The following is a 16,771-nucleotide window of genomic DNA, read 5'->3' on the forward strand; positions in this document are numbered from 1 at the left end:
ATTTCAAACCTATATCTCTCCCCTTCGTTTTATATCATTATAATGCTTTAATTAAGGTGCCGTATAACTCTCAACAATAACCACTGGATCATCAAGCACATGTCTGGTCCACAACCTTTTTAGTTCATGGATCACTGACCTGTAAACCTACTTCAAAGAAGCAACACATTAGACTAATTGTTACCTTAAGGCTAGAGAGAGAGAGAGAGAACAGAAAGCACAAAGACATTCTTTTAAGAATTTGGGATGTTTTTATTATTACATCAGGAGTGCTATATTCAGTATAATATATCAATGTCAGTACTGCCTTCTGTGTAGCTCTGCCCTAAAGATTCAAGCTACTGACATGGGGGATTACTACTATATGCCTAAGGTACACACACCAAAATAAAGCTTATTGATATAGCAATTATTTTATGGGACATATTTGTTCAAATCAAATCCTAATTTAAAAAATCATATTAGGATAAATATTGAAGATACTTCTATACTGGTATTATGATAATCTTTTTATGTGTATATTATTGATTGTAATCGATCCATTCAATTTAAAATCTGTACAACTAAGCAGTCACGTAATACAAAATACAAAATTGAATTACCATAATACCAGTATAGACACTGTTCACCAGTAGAAAATTTCATGTTGTACTTGGAAATAAACCAACATGTGCAACACTCATGTGCTTAACAAGATATATGGTCCTAGAAGAAACAGAGTAAGCCCGAGTACGTTAAAGAAGAACATATTCGAGAGCATAATAATACCATTAAAAACAGAGCATGAAAGAAGTAAAAGAAAACAACTATCAAAGTATACTAATTTTTGTGAGCCAATAACCATAACATACAAGGAAAAATGTATATATAACTCGTGCAGACTACCACACACACAGGTCATGCATGCGGTTTCTCACATTTGTGCATGGCTGATTGGTGCTTACGTTAATCCTTCCTAATATTAACGCACACAGAGAAGTAAATTTGGCACAACAATTCTCTTGTATGCAGTGAATAGCAAAACAGAAAGAATCAAATATATGGAAAGAGCACATCTGACAGGTGACCATATGAGATACAAGTCCTAGAATGACACCTAAAGGAAAACAACCATCACAATAAGGAATAATGAAGGCAAGAAAAAGCTACAGATGACTAGATCTTTAGGGCTGCTAGAAGCTCATAAAAAATAGGTTATAATGTTATAGATATGCATCCAGTGAGAAAATGGAAACTATAATTAGGGTCCTAAAAACATGTCAGTGTGGACATCCAAGCATGAAAGTTCACAGGACAATCAATCATATGGGCATCGAAGGAAGCAAAATATCAATGAAATATAACCACAAACTGTTCTCCAAACAAAATCTCATTGAATTCAGACTTCCAAATACTAGTAGTTGTACTTTTTGCTTTGGGTAGAAACTCCTACTTTTTGCTCTCTGGAGCACCGCTACTAGTAAAGTGTTTTCATATACCGTGGATTTTTATGCTGTGGATGAAGTGGTTGTAATAGTTTGTGGAGTTACGCCGCTTCTGATTTCCCCTTCCTTTGCTGTGCAATCAAGTACATCATACATGTTCTTATGATTTCCTTGTCCTTGTGAAGAATGACGTGCTCCCATATATTTTATCTATTAGCACTGATTTGGTGTGTGTGTATATATATGATACCTTCTCTTGCCATGCTATGCTCAAGTTCTTCCTCATGCTTCTGCTTCATCATGTTTAGAGTATACCAGCCACGAACAGATCTTGCGATTTAAAATGTGAGAACATGGAAACTATAATTATGCATGAAAGTTCACAGGGCTGTCATTCGATATGGGCATCAAAGAAAATGTGATGAGATATAACCACAAATTGCTTCAAACACAGATCTCACTGGATTCAAACCAACAAATTGTGAAGGCAGAAACGTTTAACAGAGGCTTGATTGAAGCAGTATCCTAATCTAACCATTATTCCAGCATTAATGCAATCAACAAAGCTTTGATAAGCGATTTGATCCGACGATCCCTATATCGCTAACAATTTTGGTATTAACACAAAAGGAACTGCTATTCATAGCAACGACCGACATCAAACGAACAAATTAACCCAAACCCTAGATCCAAGGAGCAGCATCGCACGAACAATCCATGGCAACGACCGATACATTGAAAGCAATCAAGCAGAGAGATCTGAGACGATCAGAAAACAGGATGCAGGATTTACCATCGGCAAGCTGGCATAAATCGCGATCGCAAGATCTCGATGTACCGTGACCGGGAATCCACGAGCGCGACGGGGAGATCGGAAGACGAGGATGGAGGACCCGCTGCCTCCTTGTTTCCGAAGCGTCTCCTCTATCCCCTAACCGAGCGTCGCATTCTATCGAGCGCGGGGAGAAGGGAGAGGGGTCCAATTTATAGGAGGCGAAGGCGTGTCAGACTCGGGATCGAGCATGTACGAGCTTGACTCGCCCAAGTGTCTGCCGGGTCAGGAATCGGTCAGGCTTGCACTCCGGTCCGAGCTCGTCTAATGTCGACCGAGGATTTATCTCGAGCCAAATTCTAATAATTCAAATATCGGCCGATTATTAGTAAATGTCATAATAATTAATCTTTTTCCACAGTTAAAAATATTAATGGCAAGATTTCATAAACCATAAAAAATAATACAAAATTTAGATTTACCCTCATGAGATTTTGGGCCGTTATTATTAGCTTGATTTATTAATTAGGAAATAAAACCTCTTTTTTTTTTGTTTCTTCTTATAATTTCTTACTTAGATGTTTAAAACAAAACAGTATATTTAATTTAAAAATAAAAACAGTTACATGTTATATTAAAATTATAAAATATAGGATCATATAATAAAATAATTCATATAATACAGTAAAAAGAGGATGGTAAGGATAGTAACTTGAGTTATTCTTCTTCATACTCATAACAAAAAAAATAAGTAAATGCTATTGAGAACAAAATTAAATATTTGTAATATTAAATAATACATGTGTGTATATACAGCATAGGAAGATGCAGCAGAGGATCGCTTCATTTGATTACGTGAGCTTCTTATTCTGCATGTGGACATTGCAAGAGCTTACGTGAGTGAGAATCCAAGGCGAGGGTGAGAACTACATAACTGTGTCATAGACTCGAGATTACTCTGATAGAGATTAGTTATCGCGGATGTAAGTTATAGAACTGCGAGTGAGAGACGCCGAGACTCGAGGGATCAGTTACAGCAACGTGAGGAGAGAATGATGGAGCGAGGCATGAACCGCCACTATACAAGGAAGGATCTCTCTCTCTCTCTCTCTCTCTCTCTCTCTCTCTCTCTCTCTCTGTGTGCTTAAGAGTTTAGTATAGATCCTCTCTAAGATCTCTCTCTGCTCTGTTGAGCCGCCTTTGAAGATACAGCATCCAACTTACAGGTAAAATATATTTTCTCTGTCTATGTCCTTAGTCTTCTCGTTTTGCTAACTTCTAGGGTTCACTGAACCGTACATGATGATGAGGTGATCCTCTCTGATCACAAGTTTCTTAGTAGTTGAAGGCGACCACTGCACTTTTTGTTATGCATGTTCTTGCAATGGATAGAAACTGTACTTGTTGCTATCTGGAGCACTTCCGCCAGTAATTGTGCGTTCTTATATCATGGTTTGGTTTGATGCTGTAATGGTTTGTGGAGTTACACTACACCTCTTCTGATTTCTTCTTGTTTTGCCGTGCAACCAAGTTCTTTCTCCTCCTGCTTCATCATGTTTGGAGTACATCAGCAGTTGCTGTTTATCATGTTAGAGTAATGGATGTTTGTGTCATTGTTGCAACAGAGACATCTGCTACTGCCATGGCACTGAGCTTGCACCAGAGCTGGGAAGCAGCAGGCCATCCGCACCCCGGCGTCGGCCTTCTTCACGACAGCCAGTCCGAAGTAGCCGACGCTCTACTCGGCTTCTTCTCCGACCCTCCCGACGCCGCTCACCTCCCCATCGACTACCTCCTCGACCCCCCGGGCGACTGCTTCCTCCACGACGACGCAATGGCCAATCCGCTCCCCTGCTTCTCCGCGCCATCCGCGGTATCCCTCCCTCCCGGCCTTCATGCACCGGGCGACGACTTCGATCTCCTCCACCGCCCTAAGCGACCGCGGAGCTGCAGTGACTTGTACCGACCGTCGGATCTCACGTTCGAGGCCAGTTCCTGCAATGTGGCAGGTTGGCCGGCGCCGGAGCTCATGGCAGAGCTCCTCGTGGCAGCCCCGCCGCCGGCCCGTGGGATACCTGCGTGCGACGGGGATAGGAAGTTGGGCGCCGGATGCTTGTCGGCGCAGACCGTGGCGGCGAGGGCGCGGAGGAAGAGGATCAGCGAGAAGACGCAAGAGCTGGGGAGGCTGATTCCCGGCGGGAACAAGATGAACACGGCGGAGATGTTTCAAGCGGCGTACAAGTACGTCAAGTTCTTGCAGGCCCAGGTTGGAATCCTTGGGCTCATGGGCTCAATTAAGGTACACAAGACCCAACTCTTCTGGACTCGGTCTCATGACTTCGGTTAGGTGAGTCCACTTACTGTTCTTGCTTGGTGCAGGGATGGAAGGCACCGCAAGAGGTGGAGCAGAAGCTTCAAGCTCTACTAGCATCTACAGCCGTCCAAGAGAAGCTGTCCGGCGAGGGACGGTGCATCGTGCCGGAGGCGGTGATCGGAGCCATCTCCGCGGACCGAGACATCGAATCGAACATGCCAGTCTCAAGAGACCTCGATCGATTCATCGAGTCGAGTAGACAATTGACCCGGGATTCAGAGAATTAGTTCTCTACGATAGTTGTGGTAGATAGATTGGAGACTTGATTCATCGACAGTAGTTATGGTAGATAGATTGATGACTTGTTTGCTTTGTTCTTACTGGTTGTAATCCTAATTCAACATTGTAGTTGTCTTAATTCAAGTGCGTTTTGGGGTCATTTAGTTTTTTGGTTTAAAGCCCAGTATCTAAAATAAATGGACCTCTGGCCCATTCATTCCATCGTTATGACGTGGCTACATCATAGCCATTGATCTTCCTGCGATCCGTTGACGATAAGAAACAAAAAAATGTCTGCATAGTTTCACTTTGAACTAAGATTTAGTATGAAGCTAACATTTTGATTGTTATGACTTGGATGATACAAAAGAATCCAGTACAGGAAGGGGTTCCAGTGGGAAGCCATGACCTCAGAACATAAGATTCATTATGATGAAGTTGACAACCATTGAAAGAAAACCATGGTTTCACTCAACAGCTTCCCTCCAAAGAACTTACAATGCACTGCACAATAGCAGAGTTGAAAATTGCTGTGACATTGTTCTATGACATAATTTGCTTTCCCTGTGCACGAGATTACAAACTTCAAACAATTAGAGAGGGAAAAGAAAAATAACAGAGCAAGAATAAAGTATGCTAAGAAGACAATGTCAAGAATGACAGAAATTGTAGGAAATTATGTTGTTCCTCACTTTACTAGTAGTCTTATGCTGCTCACTAGCTGATCCTTTGGCTTTGCTTTCTTCGCTTAACTGCCTCAGAAGACTTTTCATCCTTTGTTTGCATTCATGGAGCTTAAAACAAAATGCAATTTTAGCTACTGGTTAGATGAAACAAAAGGGATCAAAGTAGAGCTTTTCTATCTTATACCTCATCTTCGGTGTTTTGATATTCATTCCACACCATCTTCTCGTCGCTTCTTAAGAATCCAATTTCGGAATTCAAAGCTTTAAGCTACAGAATGCAGCAACATGCTAGATGATTTAAGTTTTCTTGAGGTCTTCATATGTAACACCATAAAAGACAGAGGAACAACACTTATTCTTGAACCCAATCTTCATATATAACATAAAAGAAGACACCATGGTGCCAGGGTGAAATTTTGGTCACACTGAAATTTAAACACAGAAAACCACATTATTTTGCTGAAATTTAGCAGGGAAATTTTGTAGATAGTTGAGAATGTTATTACTTATTGATGCCCACTTCATATATATAGGCACTGATTGCAATTGACTTTGACATGAATGTAAGATTTATATAAATATATATCTTTAAAATATTTTATCAAGTTACAGAACTCCTGACCAGGAATACAGTGATTCATCTAACCTGAAGTCATTGGCATGCATTTAAGATGGAGGACAAGTATCTGATAAATGTTAAGAAATTTATCCTACATTTTATTTGCATATTTGGAATAACTTAGAAGATGCTAAATTTAATTGATATTTTCACGTACAAATGTAAACATAATTAATGTGTAGGACATGGATTGATCAAAATCATGCTGAGTATAGAATATAATGAAAGATAAACTGCATTCCAGAAAAGAAATGTCTCTTTCAACATAACTTTCTCCAGTTAGAACTTCTAAATATATTAGGTCATGGAAGCAACAATCAAAAGGCAATGAGGATCAGTTGTAACAAATGTAAGGCTTCGATTGATGCCTCCTTCAAGGACAATGTAGATGCCTCACCATTTTTCTTTTAATCCCTTTTTTTCACATTTATCTCTAAAGAAAACAAATTATGTCATAGACTACCAATCAAGTGTTGCATGGCCACAACAGATCAAGATAGATTACAAAAATAATTCACGAATAAATAGAGGAACACTGCAATGATCTTCAGCTAGCCAAAAACCACCTAGGAAGATGAATAATTACCATCAAAACATCTTTACATCTATAAAATAGAACCTATCAGCTCCTATTTGCATTTCCACCAAAACAAATCAAGATTGTTCTAGATAAATGATATTGTAACTTGACACAATATTTCGTTCTGCTTCCAGAAAAAAAAGGTAACAGCAGATTGGATCAGCTAGTTTTGCATACATAAGCTCCTTAATGAACATAATTCTATATGAAGAACTTAACGTGAGATGTTTGTTGATGCGTATAATGATAAGATATTTCTGAAAGATTAATCTTTTTGTTACATCCCTAGTTTAATTACATCTGAACTAACAAAAGCGTCGGAAATCTGTCTTTTTTCCATTTCTTTTAATGAACAATAACAATGGGATAAAAAACATTCATTTTATGTAGGGATGAAGAAGAACCGCCCTTGTCCAATCGAAAACACCTCCCATCGTAGGGCCATTTGACACCATTCCCAGCTATTTATTTCCAGAAAACATGACTCCTGATCCCTTGCTGGTTTCTCATTGGCTTTGTGCGATTTTGCTAGATTTGTTTTAGTTCAGCCATTTTGACAACCAGGTTACGTACATTATCGTCAAGAACGTGTCCACGTAACCTCGTGAGAGGAAATTAACAGTTCTACAACCCAAGATTAGCATGATGATCAAGCAAGATATCTCTGACACTTTACCGTCTCACGTTTATCCCGTCGATCGTGCAAAGCACGCTGCAGCTCGCTCGTCTTACCAATGCACGTCTTCAGCGCCTTGGCACTCCTCAACCCATCTTCCTGCTAGAACAACAGAAAGGTCAAGAACAAGCGAAAGAAGAGAGCCTGATACGGCGGAGCGAGAACGGCGAGAAGGAACGCTGACGCTTTGTTCGTCCATGCAAGTCTTCAGCCACTTGGAACGGCGCCCGAGGGTGTCGACCTGGTCTTGGAGGCGGTTCTGCTCATAGTTGAAGAACTTCCTCCGAGCGATGAAGGCGGCGAAGAGGTCCGAATCCGACGAGCTCGCCTTAGATTCTTCCACGTGGGCGGATCGCGCCGGAGCGGGAGTCATTCTTGACTCAGATCCTTTCTTGGGAACCATTCTTGGGGACCGGGAAGGAACCAAAGAAGTACAAGGAACGGGAAGCGAAGACATTAGCTTGCCATGGGAAGGAACCAAAGAACTACAACGGATGGAAGCGGGTCCATGGGAACCGCTACATTAGCTTGCCCTCTTATCGAGTTCGGATTTTAACGGGTTTGGATTTGGATAGTGGATACCCGACCTAATTTAATTCCGAATATAAGTAAGCTTAGCAGCAGGTGGAGCGTTTCGTATATGTGGATTTATCGAACTCATTTAAATGAGATGGATTATTTTTATACGTGCATCAAGATCCGCGCACCAAGCACCTCATGACCATCCGATGTGACGTCATCATATGATAAGGTTCATTTACTGATGTGACAACTCGAATTAATACTTGCGTGGGATCAAGAAATGATCATCACAGTGTAATGGTCTTTTACTTTTTGTTTTTTCCCAGATAATTTCATCTAATATTCATCCTCTTTATATCTATATTGCTGAAGATCTAACTATGTTCACGTTGAGATTTACCACCGTTAAAAAATTATATAATTACTGTTCTATAATTACTGTATTATTTTTATATAATATTATTTTTAAAAATTATGATAGGAATCGATGAGCAATATAATAAAGAATAACACATGAGCTTCTTTATTAATTCTCGTATCAATTGATTCAATATTTTTTTGATTCGATAACTCTCACTTATATTCATGAAAAAAATTAAATTTTTTAATATATGAGATCAATTACAAGACGTTTAAGTTATCACCGCTTAAACTACGGCTTGCCTGTACACTTCTCGTATAAACCTGAAAAGCTTCTCTCTTAACCTTTTTTTAGCGACCCTAGAGATCAAACTTAAGAGTACCCAAAATATTTTACCTCTCTCTTTAATTAAAACTTTAAAATTCATTATATATTTTTAGGAATAATATCTAATTTACTAAAAAAATTAATTTAATAATAATTCTATGAATTAATTTAAATATAATTAAGATTCCTAAAAATACTTACCAACCCTAAAAAGATTGAGTAAGTAAACTTAGATGGCATTATGTAATCATTTGGCTAAGTGGTCCGTAAGGGTCCTCAATCGACATCATATAATTTGATTTATGACTAAGGGATTACTGATTATTTGATTAGATATCACATGTTGATTTTCAATTAACTTAAAAATAGTCATCGGATAACTCGAGAATTCTATAATTGTTATTTGCACTTAAAAAAATTGATTGATGTTTATCATTCACATAAAATATGTATTAGCTTTAACTAGTCATAAAAAAATATTAAATGCAGGAGATACATGTGGTTATCGAGCAATTGTTTATGTAGAGACTATTAAATACAAGAGATAATATGAGACGTCAAAGGATGCTAACTTAAATACTCATATATGAGGGTGTTGGACATATATGACACACGAGGGTCTCGGATCTTGTCGACTTAAATCACCTAGGGATATCAGACACGAAATATATAAAGACATTAGGATATGTCGACTTAGAATAACCAACATAGTATGTTGAGAATATAGGAGATACACAAAGAGTATTAAAGTGAATTGACTTGTGCCACTCATTTAAGGGATGACAAACGCGATACGTGAAAGAGATAGAGTGTGTTAACTTAAACCACCGTAAGAAATATCATATGCAGAAGAAGCACGAAAGTATTGAGACATGCTGACTTTGAACTCCATATAAGTATCAAATGCATGAGATATACGGAGGTTTGGGTGTATTGACGTAAATGACTCATATAAGTGGTGGCATACATCGAAGATACACGAAAGCATTATATAAGGGTGTCTTCGAATGAACTACCCATGTGAGGGATGTCAAACACATGTGACATAGTGTTAGATCATTTCGAGTTAAACCACTTATGTAAGAGACATTGATGTATGAGATGCACAGCGATATAAATGTATTAGATGCACAACGCTATAAACGTGTGTTGGCTTAAATCATCCATATCAACTTGTAATCATGACAAGTTGACTTGGCACATTTAGCATTGCAATTGGTTTTTTGGGCGCTTACTCTATCACATCATGCTCATTTTTTTCTCTAAATACGGAATATGATCATCTTTCCACGTATATTAATCCAAAGTAGTTTAGAAATTAAAGTAATCTTATTCAAAGCAAAAAAATTTAAATGTTTCTCTCAAAACTTATAAGTCATAAATAAAATTACGATTCTTATAACGTCCATAAAGAATTATCTCTGAATATGATTAAATATTATTTGAACATATCAACAAAATATATTGAGTAGCTATATCACAATCAAGGGTCATACAATGGTATCAATCAAAATAGTAAGGTATACTCTTCGAACAATGGATAAAAAGATGTACAATGATATAATGAAAAGAGCTCATATCATAATCATAATAACAAATAAGATAATTCTTTTCACAAGAGATTCTTTCCTTCTAACAAAAGTTATAGAAATCGGAAACTATCATACGAATATTTGTCATGCCTACTCTTAGTAAGAAAATAGAGTCCTTATATATCATCTCATCTCATCACATCAATCATTTCAATTGCATAGCACATTTAAATTTAAAAAATTTATTAATTTTATTTAAATTTCATAGCCAAGGCATCATGTAAATCTTTTTAAATTCATTAAATCCCAAAATCATGATATGTCAATCCTACTATGGTCCTAAATCGACCTAGGCAGAGTAATAATAAATAATAATAATAATAATAATAATAATAATTATTATTTTGATGTAATCTAAATAATAATAATAATAATAATCTTTAAATTTTTAACACAATATAAAAATACTAAATCTACAACACAAGATGAAATATCGTGAAATTTATATTAGAATTCGCGCATCAATAACAAAATTTTAATGCCAGTATTCATGCACCCCATTACTAATATTCATGAACAATTGAAATTATAAATTAATAGTTACAAAACAGTAAAGATATAACAAGGTAGAGAGGGAAAACCTACCTCTCTCTCTCTCTCTCTCTCTCTCATACCTTTCTTTAACAAGTTACCCTTGAAGGAAATGAATAAATATTCTCTTTGACTTCTTAAGAAATTAATTTTCTATTATATTCCTAATATACCTCCCCATAGATTGTAATTGTTGATTAATCATTTTATTACATTCCACATAAAAGTAAATAAATTGATCTATCAAATCAAAGTTGTAGCTATAAAAAATTTCAATTCATAAAAAAAGAGAATAAAAATCTTGTGATTACATGCATTCCCTCTTGGCTTGCCTTCACCCTCCCCATGTATGCAGGCTTCCTGGACGCCCAACAATCTCTCTCTCTCTCTCTCTCTTCAGGACACTCTTTTATCCATGAGATTTGCAACTTACATCCCCCTCTCATCCGTTGATCACTTCACACCTCCCTCTACGTGTGTGTATATATGGAGTCGACTAGGCAGAGAATTTGACAACGTAAGATATATATATATATATACACACACAAAGAGGAGGAGAAGACATCATGGGCGGGTGCATGGGCAAGAGTGGCAGCAGCGGCGAGGCTTCCGGCGGAGCATCGAGGCCTGGTCGGCAGGTGAGGGTTCGGATGACGCAGAGGGAGTTCCGGGAGCTGCAGTCACGCACGAACCCATCGGATCTGGGGCGGGTCATCGTGGAAGAGCACGAGAGAGGAAGGTGGGATGCGAGGACCGGCAATGTCGCTTCTTCCTGGGGCTTGACGACCATCCAAGAGGAGTAGAGTTGGTTCTTCTTGTCCGACCTTGACGTCGACCGAGCTGAGCTGCTGCTACTGCTTTTGCGTGTCGCAAACCTCTTCCCAAAGTAATTTTATTTCCAAAAATCATATATTTTACTGATCATTGGAATATCTTTATCTTTGCATTAATACGCACCAATAAAATCATTTAAATATTATCTCGAGACCGAAACAAAAACAAAAAGATTGACAATAAAAAAAACATGTCAAAAGGTCGATGCAAACTATCATAGTTTTAATACCAGAAAAGTAAATATATAATAAAGAAAAAGTAAATAAATAATATGGTAATATAATAATTAGTTAATATTTTTATTATATTCCTAACTTATCCGCTTACATACATCAGGCAATATATTTTAATTGTTGATTACATCCGCTTACATGAACTTATTCAAGCAAAATTCTTCCTATAGAAAATTTCACTTTAGAGAGAAAAAAAAAGAAATAAAGAATTCGGTGATTACATCCTCCCTCCCTCTATCTATCTATCTCTCTCTCTTCATCAGGCTGCAGTCGTAAATAAATAAATAATATATTATTTTTTTATTAATTAATTTAGGAACAAAAATAATAAAGATTTCTATGCAGATTACATTATTTTTAATAGGTTTAAAGTATTTTTGAAATATTAATAAAGACACTAAGGAATTGAGCCCATCTGATAGCATAGCGACTATTGATAAAATCCCAACCTCTAACACAATCCAGTGAGTGAAAAAACTAATTTAACCGAAACGTTTCTATCTTTTTTCTAATCTAAAATTTAGTACTTGGCACTTGGAAATCTCCTTTAAACCTATTTACCACTTGAAGCTTGGGATGTCATGAATCACAAATTCCTATTTGTGATCAGGTTTAATTCATTGCTGTGAGAATGGTATGATTTGAAATCAGTAATATGATTTGTATTCTAAAAGTGCAACCATGATTTGCTTGCTTTTTGTTGCAAGTACAGCTAATTACCAGTGACAGGTCCTGTAACACACATTAACACAAACAAGAGCCATAAAATAACAATGGCACCCTCAGTTGAAAACCATGATTTGGGAAAGGAAACTTAAGCCAATAAACGGCCAAAACTAAAATAAGGAACCTCTGGAAAATTGTCAAACAAAAACAACATAAGCAGCCAAAATGCCAAAAGAATAAAGAGTTTATAGTAAGAGATTCATACCAACACCAAGATTCCAATCTCATCCAGCTTTCAGGTAAAGATAATTTGTATCTCTAGAGACAACTTGGTAGGACATGAACTGGAAGGTAAAAGATATTTCAAGCTGCAAAAACTAGGACTTTAGTGACAAAGTAGAACAGACATATTGTTCCTCAATATCAAGAAATATGGATGCACTTGGTCTTCATCAACATCAAGTTTCTCATCATGCATTTTTAGTGAATTTGTCATGAGAATACCATATACATCTGGTTTCACACCCCAATTACTCCCTGTTTGAGCTAAGATCAATAAGAAATACCAAGAGAAAACAGCTTCTTTGTAAAAAAAGGCACATCGGAAGTAATTATCACAAGGTGGATCTCAGCTAAAACCACCTCCACTGACATGAAAACCTGACCACAGTTGAGCAGTTTGTACACTTTTATGCAGAAAATATACATGCAACATCAAATACTCGGTTTCTCCTTTTGTAGTGTGTCACAGCAACAGAAAATGTTCTGTAAATGTGACCTTAGTTTGGCTAATTTACCTAACTATTCTTATCCAAGTGAAGATGACATGGAATCCCCAGCACCTGTCAACGATGCTGATCAAATTCAATATAATACCAAGGGCATTACACTATTACTCAAAAACACAACTCGATGCAGCCAAGCTTCTGACAGATAGTAGGGTCGAGTCAAGCTTAGGCATAGATTACTAATTTGAGTTTTGATAGGTTGTTCCAGTTCATTCGCTTGTGTGTACACAGTACTTCAATGATATTATTGAGAACAAAAGAGAGTCAAGGTCCGTTATTTAGAATGCCTTGGATATAAGAGTTATAATAAAAGAAATATAGTGCACTTGAGTTGGTTGTTTTAACATAGAAGATAAGAATCCTAGTAAGTTCCAAATAAACAAAGTGATTGCCAAGATTTCAGATCTCGACCGTACCAATATTTACCGGTCCAACCAAGTACTGGTGTCGAAATATAGTTGGATACCAGTACATAGTAGTTATTTATTATATGATTTGAATCAATGATTCCATATGTTACATATTAACATTATACTGTGACATGTTGTGATACCATATCGAGTAGGTAGGTTGGCAACCGGTATCAAATTGAAATTTAAATCCTCAGGTTGGCTTAAAGTGACAAGTTTAATCTTAATACTATTACTTTTCTAGTCAATCTGTATACTGCTTCCAAGTTTTCAGACAATAAATACGAACATGCAGTTTCTCCCTTGTATACCTCACCACTTGACTGCAACTTCCTTTTAGCATTAACTTCATCTAAATTCTGCAAGGACCACTTTCTTCTCTTAAGATCCACTATTGTATTCTTCAGATTCATTATCATTTTTTTCCTTTCCTCTAACATATCTTTTATCTAGAATATCTTATGCAGAAATATATATCATTCTTGCAGTACAACTTCTATGCCTATTGCCCCTATTATGATACACATAACAGACTCGGTGCAGGACGAGTACCAGGGCACCAACAAATGGATGTCAATCTAACATATACACCAGAAAGCCAATATTTTGGTGCATTTTGAATGTCCTATCAAACTATTTCAGACTGGAAGTAATGACACATCAAACTGTTTGATCACTTGTCACAAGAACAATAACTTACCTTCATATTCATTGACTATCAATACATCAAACACAAGTTTACAGTCACAAACATTCTGAACTTTACTCAGTCTACTACAACTTCATGATCATGATAAAAAACTAACCACAATATGCAGCAAGTAACCTGTTGTCAAGTTTCAGAAGCTGAAGTATACAATAATCAGGGACACAATGGTATATTAGCAAAAACTGCAACAGTACTAAAGTAGTTCAGCATCCAATGGATATTCATGAATACAGAGTCATAAGAAATCAAATATCTCTATCAGCTCTAGCAATTGATCATCAGCTTACACAAGAAACTGTAATAATAGTAGACCCTCTAATAATAGTAGTCTTGTGCCTGTAGGGCATCTGACACTTTTTTTGGCATTTGGAAGACAGAATTAACATGACTTCCATTTGGCGTTTCTTCACATCAAAATTAAGGCCAATGCCCGTAGAGAATTAATGAAGTTCTTTTCTTCTTTTTGTTGCACTATGTAAATGCTGAATTGATTTGGCTAGTAACAATGACTACTCTGAGCTTGCATTAGTAATAAACATATACTGCTAGATGATCAAGTTGACAGATTGCTTAAACCCTAGAAGAGATAAACAGGACTAAAAAGGTCTCCATTACCTCATATTCTTTAACCTTGGAAACCTTGGATAGTTCCTAGAGCCAAAGATCTCATTCATTGATATATCCTTCTTTGCGCCCCTCAAACCCTGGGCGCATTAGCTTTTTCTCCCTCTTCTCGATCCGCCTCATCTTTTTCTGCTTGATTCTCTCTTTTATATTCTCTGCCCTCGTCTTCTGCTTCTCTGCTCTAATATTTTCAGTGTTCTTGATCCTCTCTTCCCACTTCTCAGCATGTTTCTGCTGCCTCTTCTTCTCCTTCTTCATGCTCTCCTTCAACAGTTTTGGGTCATCGTGTACCTTCATGCCTGCAGCTCTGCTTACAGCAGCCTTCCAAGAATGCTTCTTGGAGACCATCAGCCCCTTCTCTGGATCCTTCTTTGAGTCCTGCAGCTTCTTCGCCCTCTCCAACTCCTGCAGCTTAGAAAGCTTCCTCCTTTTGCTCCTATGCTCATCCTCACCACCAATCTTGACCTGCCCAAAGGAGATATCGGGAGCGACAGCATCTCCTCTGTGTCTCTCTGCCTTCTCACTCTTCTTCTTCTTCCCCTTCTCCCTGGTCTCATTCTCGTCTCTCTTTCGTTTTCCCTGGGAAGTGGAAGCATCCTCTTCCTTGTTCTTCTTCTTATTTCGGTTCTTCTTCTTCTCCCTCTTATCAGGCCTGTTCTTGATTAAAAGAGGCCGAGTGTTCCTGCCGGACCTGAGCTCCTCGATCCGGCGGTGAAGCCGCTGCCGGAGCTCCTCGTACGTGACGGATCGGTTGTCGGAGATCACGGGAACGGGATTCTCGACCTCGGTCATGCTCTCGCTTCCGATCTCATCCTCATCCTCGTCCTCGTCCTCCTCGCCCTCGTCATCCTCCTCGTCGTCGCTAGTATCAGCAGCCGATTTCTCGGCCTCGATGCTCCTCTTGAGGAGATCGAGGGTAGTGGAGGACTGGGCAGGGTCGAGTCGTACGCGGCGGGCCTCCTTGAGGTTGTCGCGGGACTCGGCCTTAACGGCGGCCTTAGCAGCCTTGGATAGGCCCTGGAACCAGGGCTTGTCGTCATCCACGGGGAGGTAGAAACGGGCAGGGATGAGCTCCACAAGGCGGTCGAAGAAGAGAGAATGACCGTGAATTAGGGTTTTCAGATCGACGCCGCCGTCAATGGAGGATCCGACGGCGACCACTGACGCCGACGACATCTCTTGGCGGCCGACCTTTCTCTTCATCGTCAAGCTCCGTAGACGCCACCGAAGGGGAGAGAGAGAGAGAGAGAGAGAGGAAGGAAGGCGGCGGCGGTGGGAGGAGAGAAGGGAACTCAAGTATGTTAGGGGTGGGGTTTCGTAACGAGGGCAAACACGGAAAAGATCGGGTCTGATCGGATCCTTCAATACCGGGTTGGAATCGGATTGAACAATCCGATTCGACATCAATTTGGTTTGTGCGTGACTCGAGTCCGACCACGGACTCCAACGAACCGGATCTGACTCTATCCACAATCCGATTCTATTTCCAACTCTATTAAGCCTAAAGTCCCACCCGTTAGGTTGATTGCTCGTTACTACTGCAGACAATTGCGGATGCTCATAAAAGAGATCTACGGGTTCACACACGGTTCTACGTGTCGGATCCGGTACGGGATCCGATAACAAAGGCATCACGGAGTCTGCTCCGCTGTCACCGTACCACAACGTGCAGAAGACGCGCCGATACGGCTCTCAAATCGACGTCCGTTTGCTGTTTATACTGGCGAAGGCGATAACGGTGACTGACGGTGACGGCCTCGTGATAGTGACTTCCAGCTGTTTTGTGATTGATTAATTTGAATCTGTCCGAATCAAGACTTTTAA

General features: G+C 38.7%; 3 protein-coding genes across 5 annotated transcripts; 1 reads left to right on the forward strand and 2 right to left on the reverse strand.

Annotated features, from left to right (window-relative positions):
• The first annotated feature begins 3,332 nt into the window (after window positions 1-3,332).
• Window positions 3,333-4,797, forward strand: LOC135627576 (transcription factor bHLH52-like). Its single transcript, XM_065133698.1, has 3 exons — window positions 3,333-3,422; window positions 3,822-4,495; window positions 4,597-4,797. Exons 2-3 carry the CDS (start codon window positions 3,839-3,841, stop codon window positions 4,795-4,797), a joined length of 858 nt encoding a protein of 285 aa, XP_064989770.1. The 5' UTR covers window positions 3,333-3,422; window positions 3,822-3,838.
• A 307-nt stretch (window positions 4,798-5,104) lies between these two features.
• LOC135583892 (uncharacterized) lies at window positions 5,105-7,846 on the reverse strand. Of its 3 annotated transcripts, XM_065133773.1 has the most exons (5): window positions 7,535-7,846; window positions 7,351-7,449; window positions 5,660-5,743; window positions 5,482-5,583; window positions 5,108-5,353 (listed from the first exon to the last, which is right to left on the reverse strand). In XM_065133773.1, the coding sequence occupies exons 1-5, from the start codon at window positions 7,805-7,807 to the stop codon at window positions 5,333-5,335; spliced, it is 579 nt and encodes a 192-aa protein (XP_064989845.1). In that variant the 5' UTR covers window positions 7,808-7,846; the 3' UTR covers window positions 5,108-5,332. The 3 variants fall into 3 exon arrangements, 2 of the variants coding, with proteins under 2 accessions (XP_064989844.1, XP_064989845.1); XR_010492655.1 differs by having other exon boundaries at window positions 5,105-5,583; window positions 5,660-5,900; XM_065133772.1 differs by having other exon boundaries at window positions 5,107-5,583.
• A 6,622-nt stretch (window positions 7,847-14,468) lies between these two features.
• On the reverse strand, window positions 14,469-16,263 carry LOC135626531 (ribosomal RNA-processing protein 14-C-like). Its single transcript, XM_065131916.1, has one exon. It carries the CDS (start codon window positions 16,148-16,150, stop codon window positions 14,990-14,992), a length of 1,161 nt encoding a protein of 386 aa, XP_064987988.1. The 5' UTR covers window positions 16,151-16,263; the 3' UTR covers window positions 14,469-14,989.
• Window positions 16,264-16,771: the final 508 nt, after the last annotated feature.

The sequence above is a fragment of the Musa acuminata genome, chromosome BXJ2-11, assembly GCF_036884655.1.
Source record: "Musa acuminata AAA Group cultivar baxijiao chromosome BXJ2-11, Cavendish_Baxijiao_AAA, whole genome shotgun sequence".
Lineage (NCBI taxonomy): Eukaryota > Viridiplantae > Streptophyta > Magnoliopsida > Zingiberales > Musaceae > Musa > Musa acuminata.

Bases quoted from the DNA above. Each gene is read 5' to 3' on its own strand.
- LOC135626531 (XM_065131916.1), bottom strand. From the start codon at position 16,150: ATGAAGAGAAAGGTCGGCCGCCAAGAGATGTCGTCGGCGTCAGTGGTC.
- LOC135583892 (XM_065133772.1), bottom strand. From the start codon at position 7,807: ATGTCTTCGCTTCCCGTTCCTTGTACTTCTTTGGTTCCTTCCCGGTCC. The intron at 5,744-7,350 runs GTAAAGTGTCAG...TGCATTCTGTAG, and splicing joins GACGGGATAAACGTGAGACG to CTTAAAGCTTTGAATTCCGA. The intron at 5,584-5,659 runs GTATAAGATAGA...TTTTGTTTTAAG, and splicing joins ATCAAAACACCGAAGATGAG to CTCCATGAATGCAAACAAAG.
- LOC135627576 (XM_065133698.1), top strand. From the start codon at position 3,839: ATGGCACTGAGCTTGCACCAGAGCTGGGAAGCAGCAGGCCATCCGCAC. The intron at 4,496-4,596 runs GTACACAAGACC...GCACCGCAAGAG, and splicing joins GGCTCATGGGCTCAATTAAG to GTGGAGCAGAAGCTTCAAGC.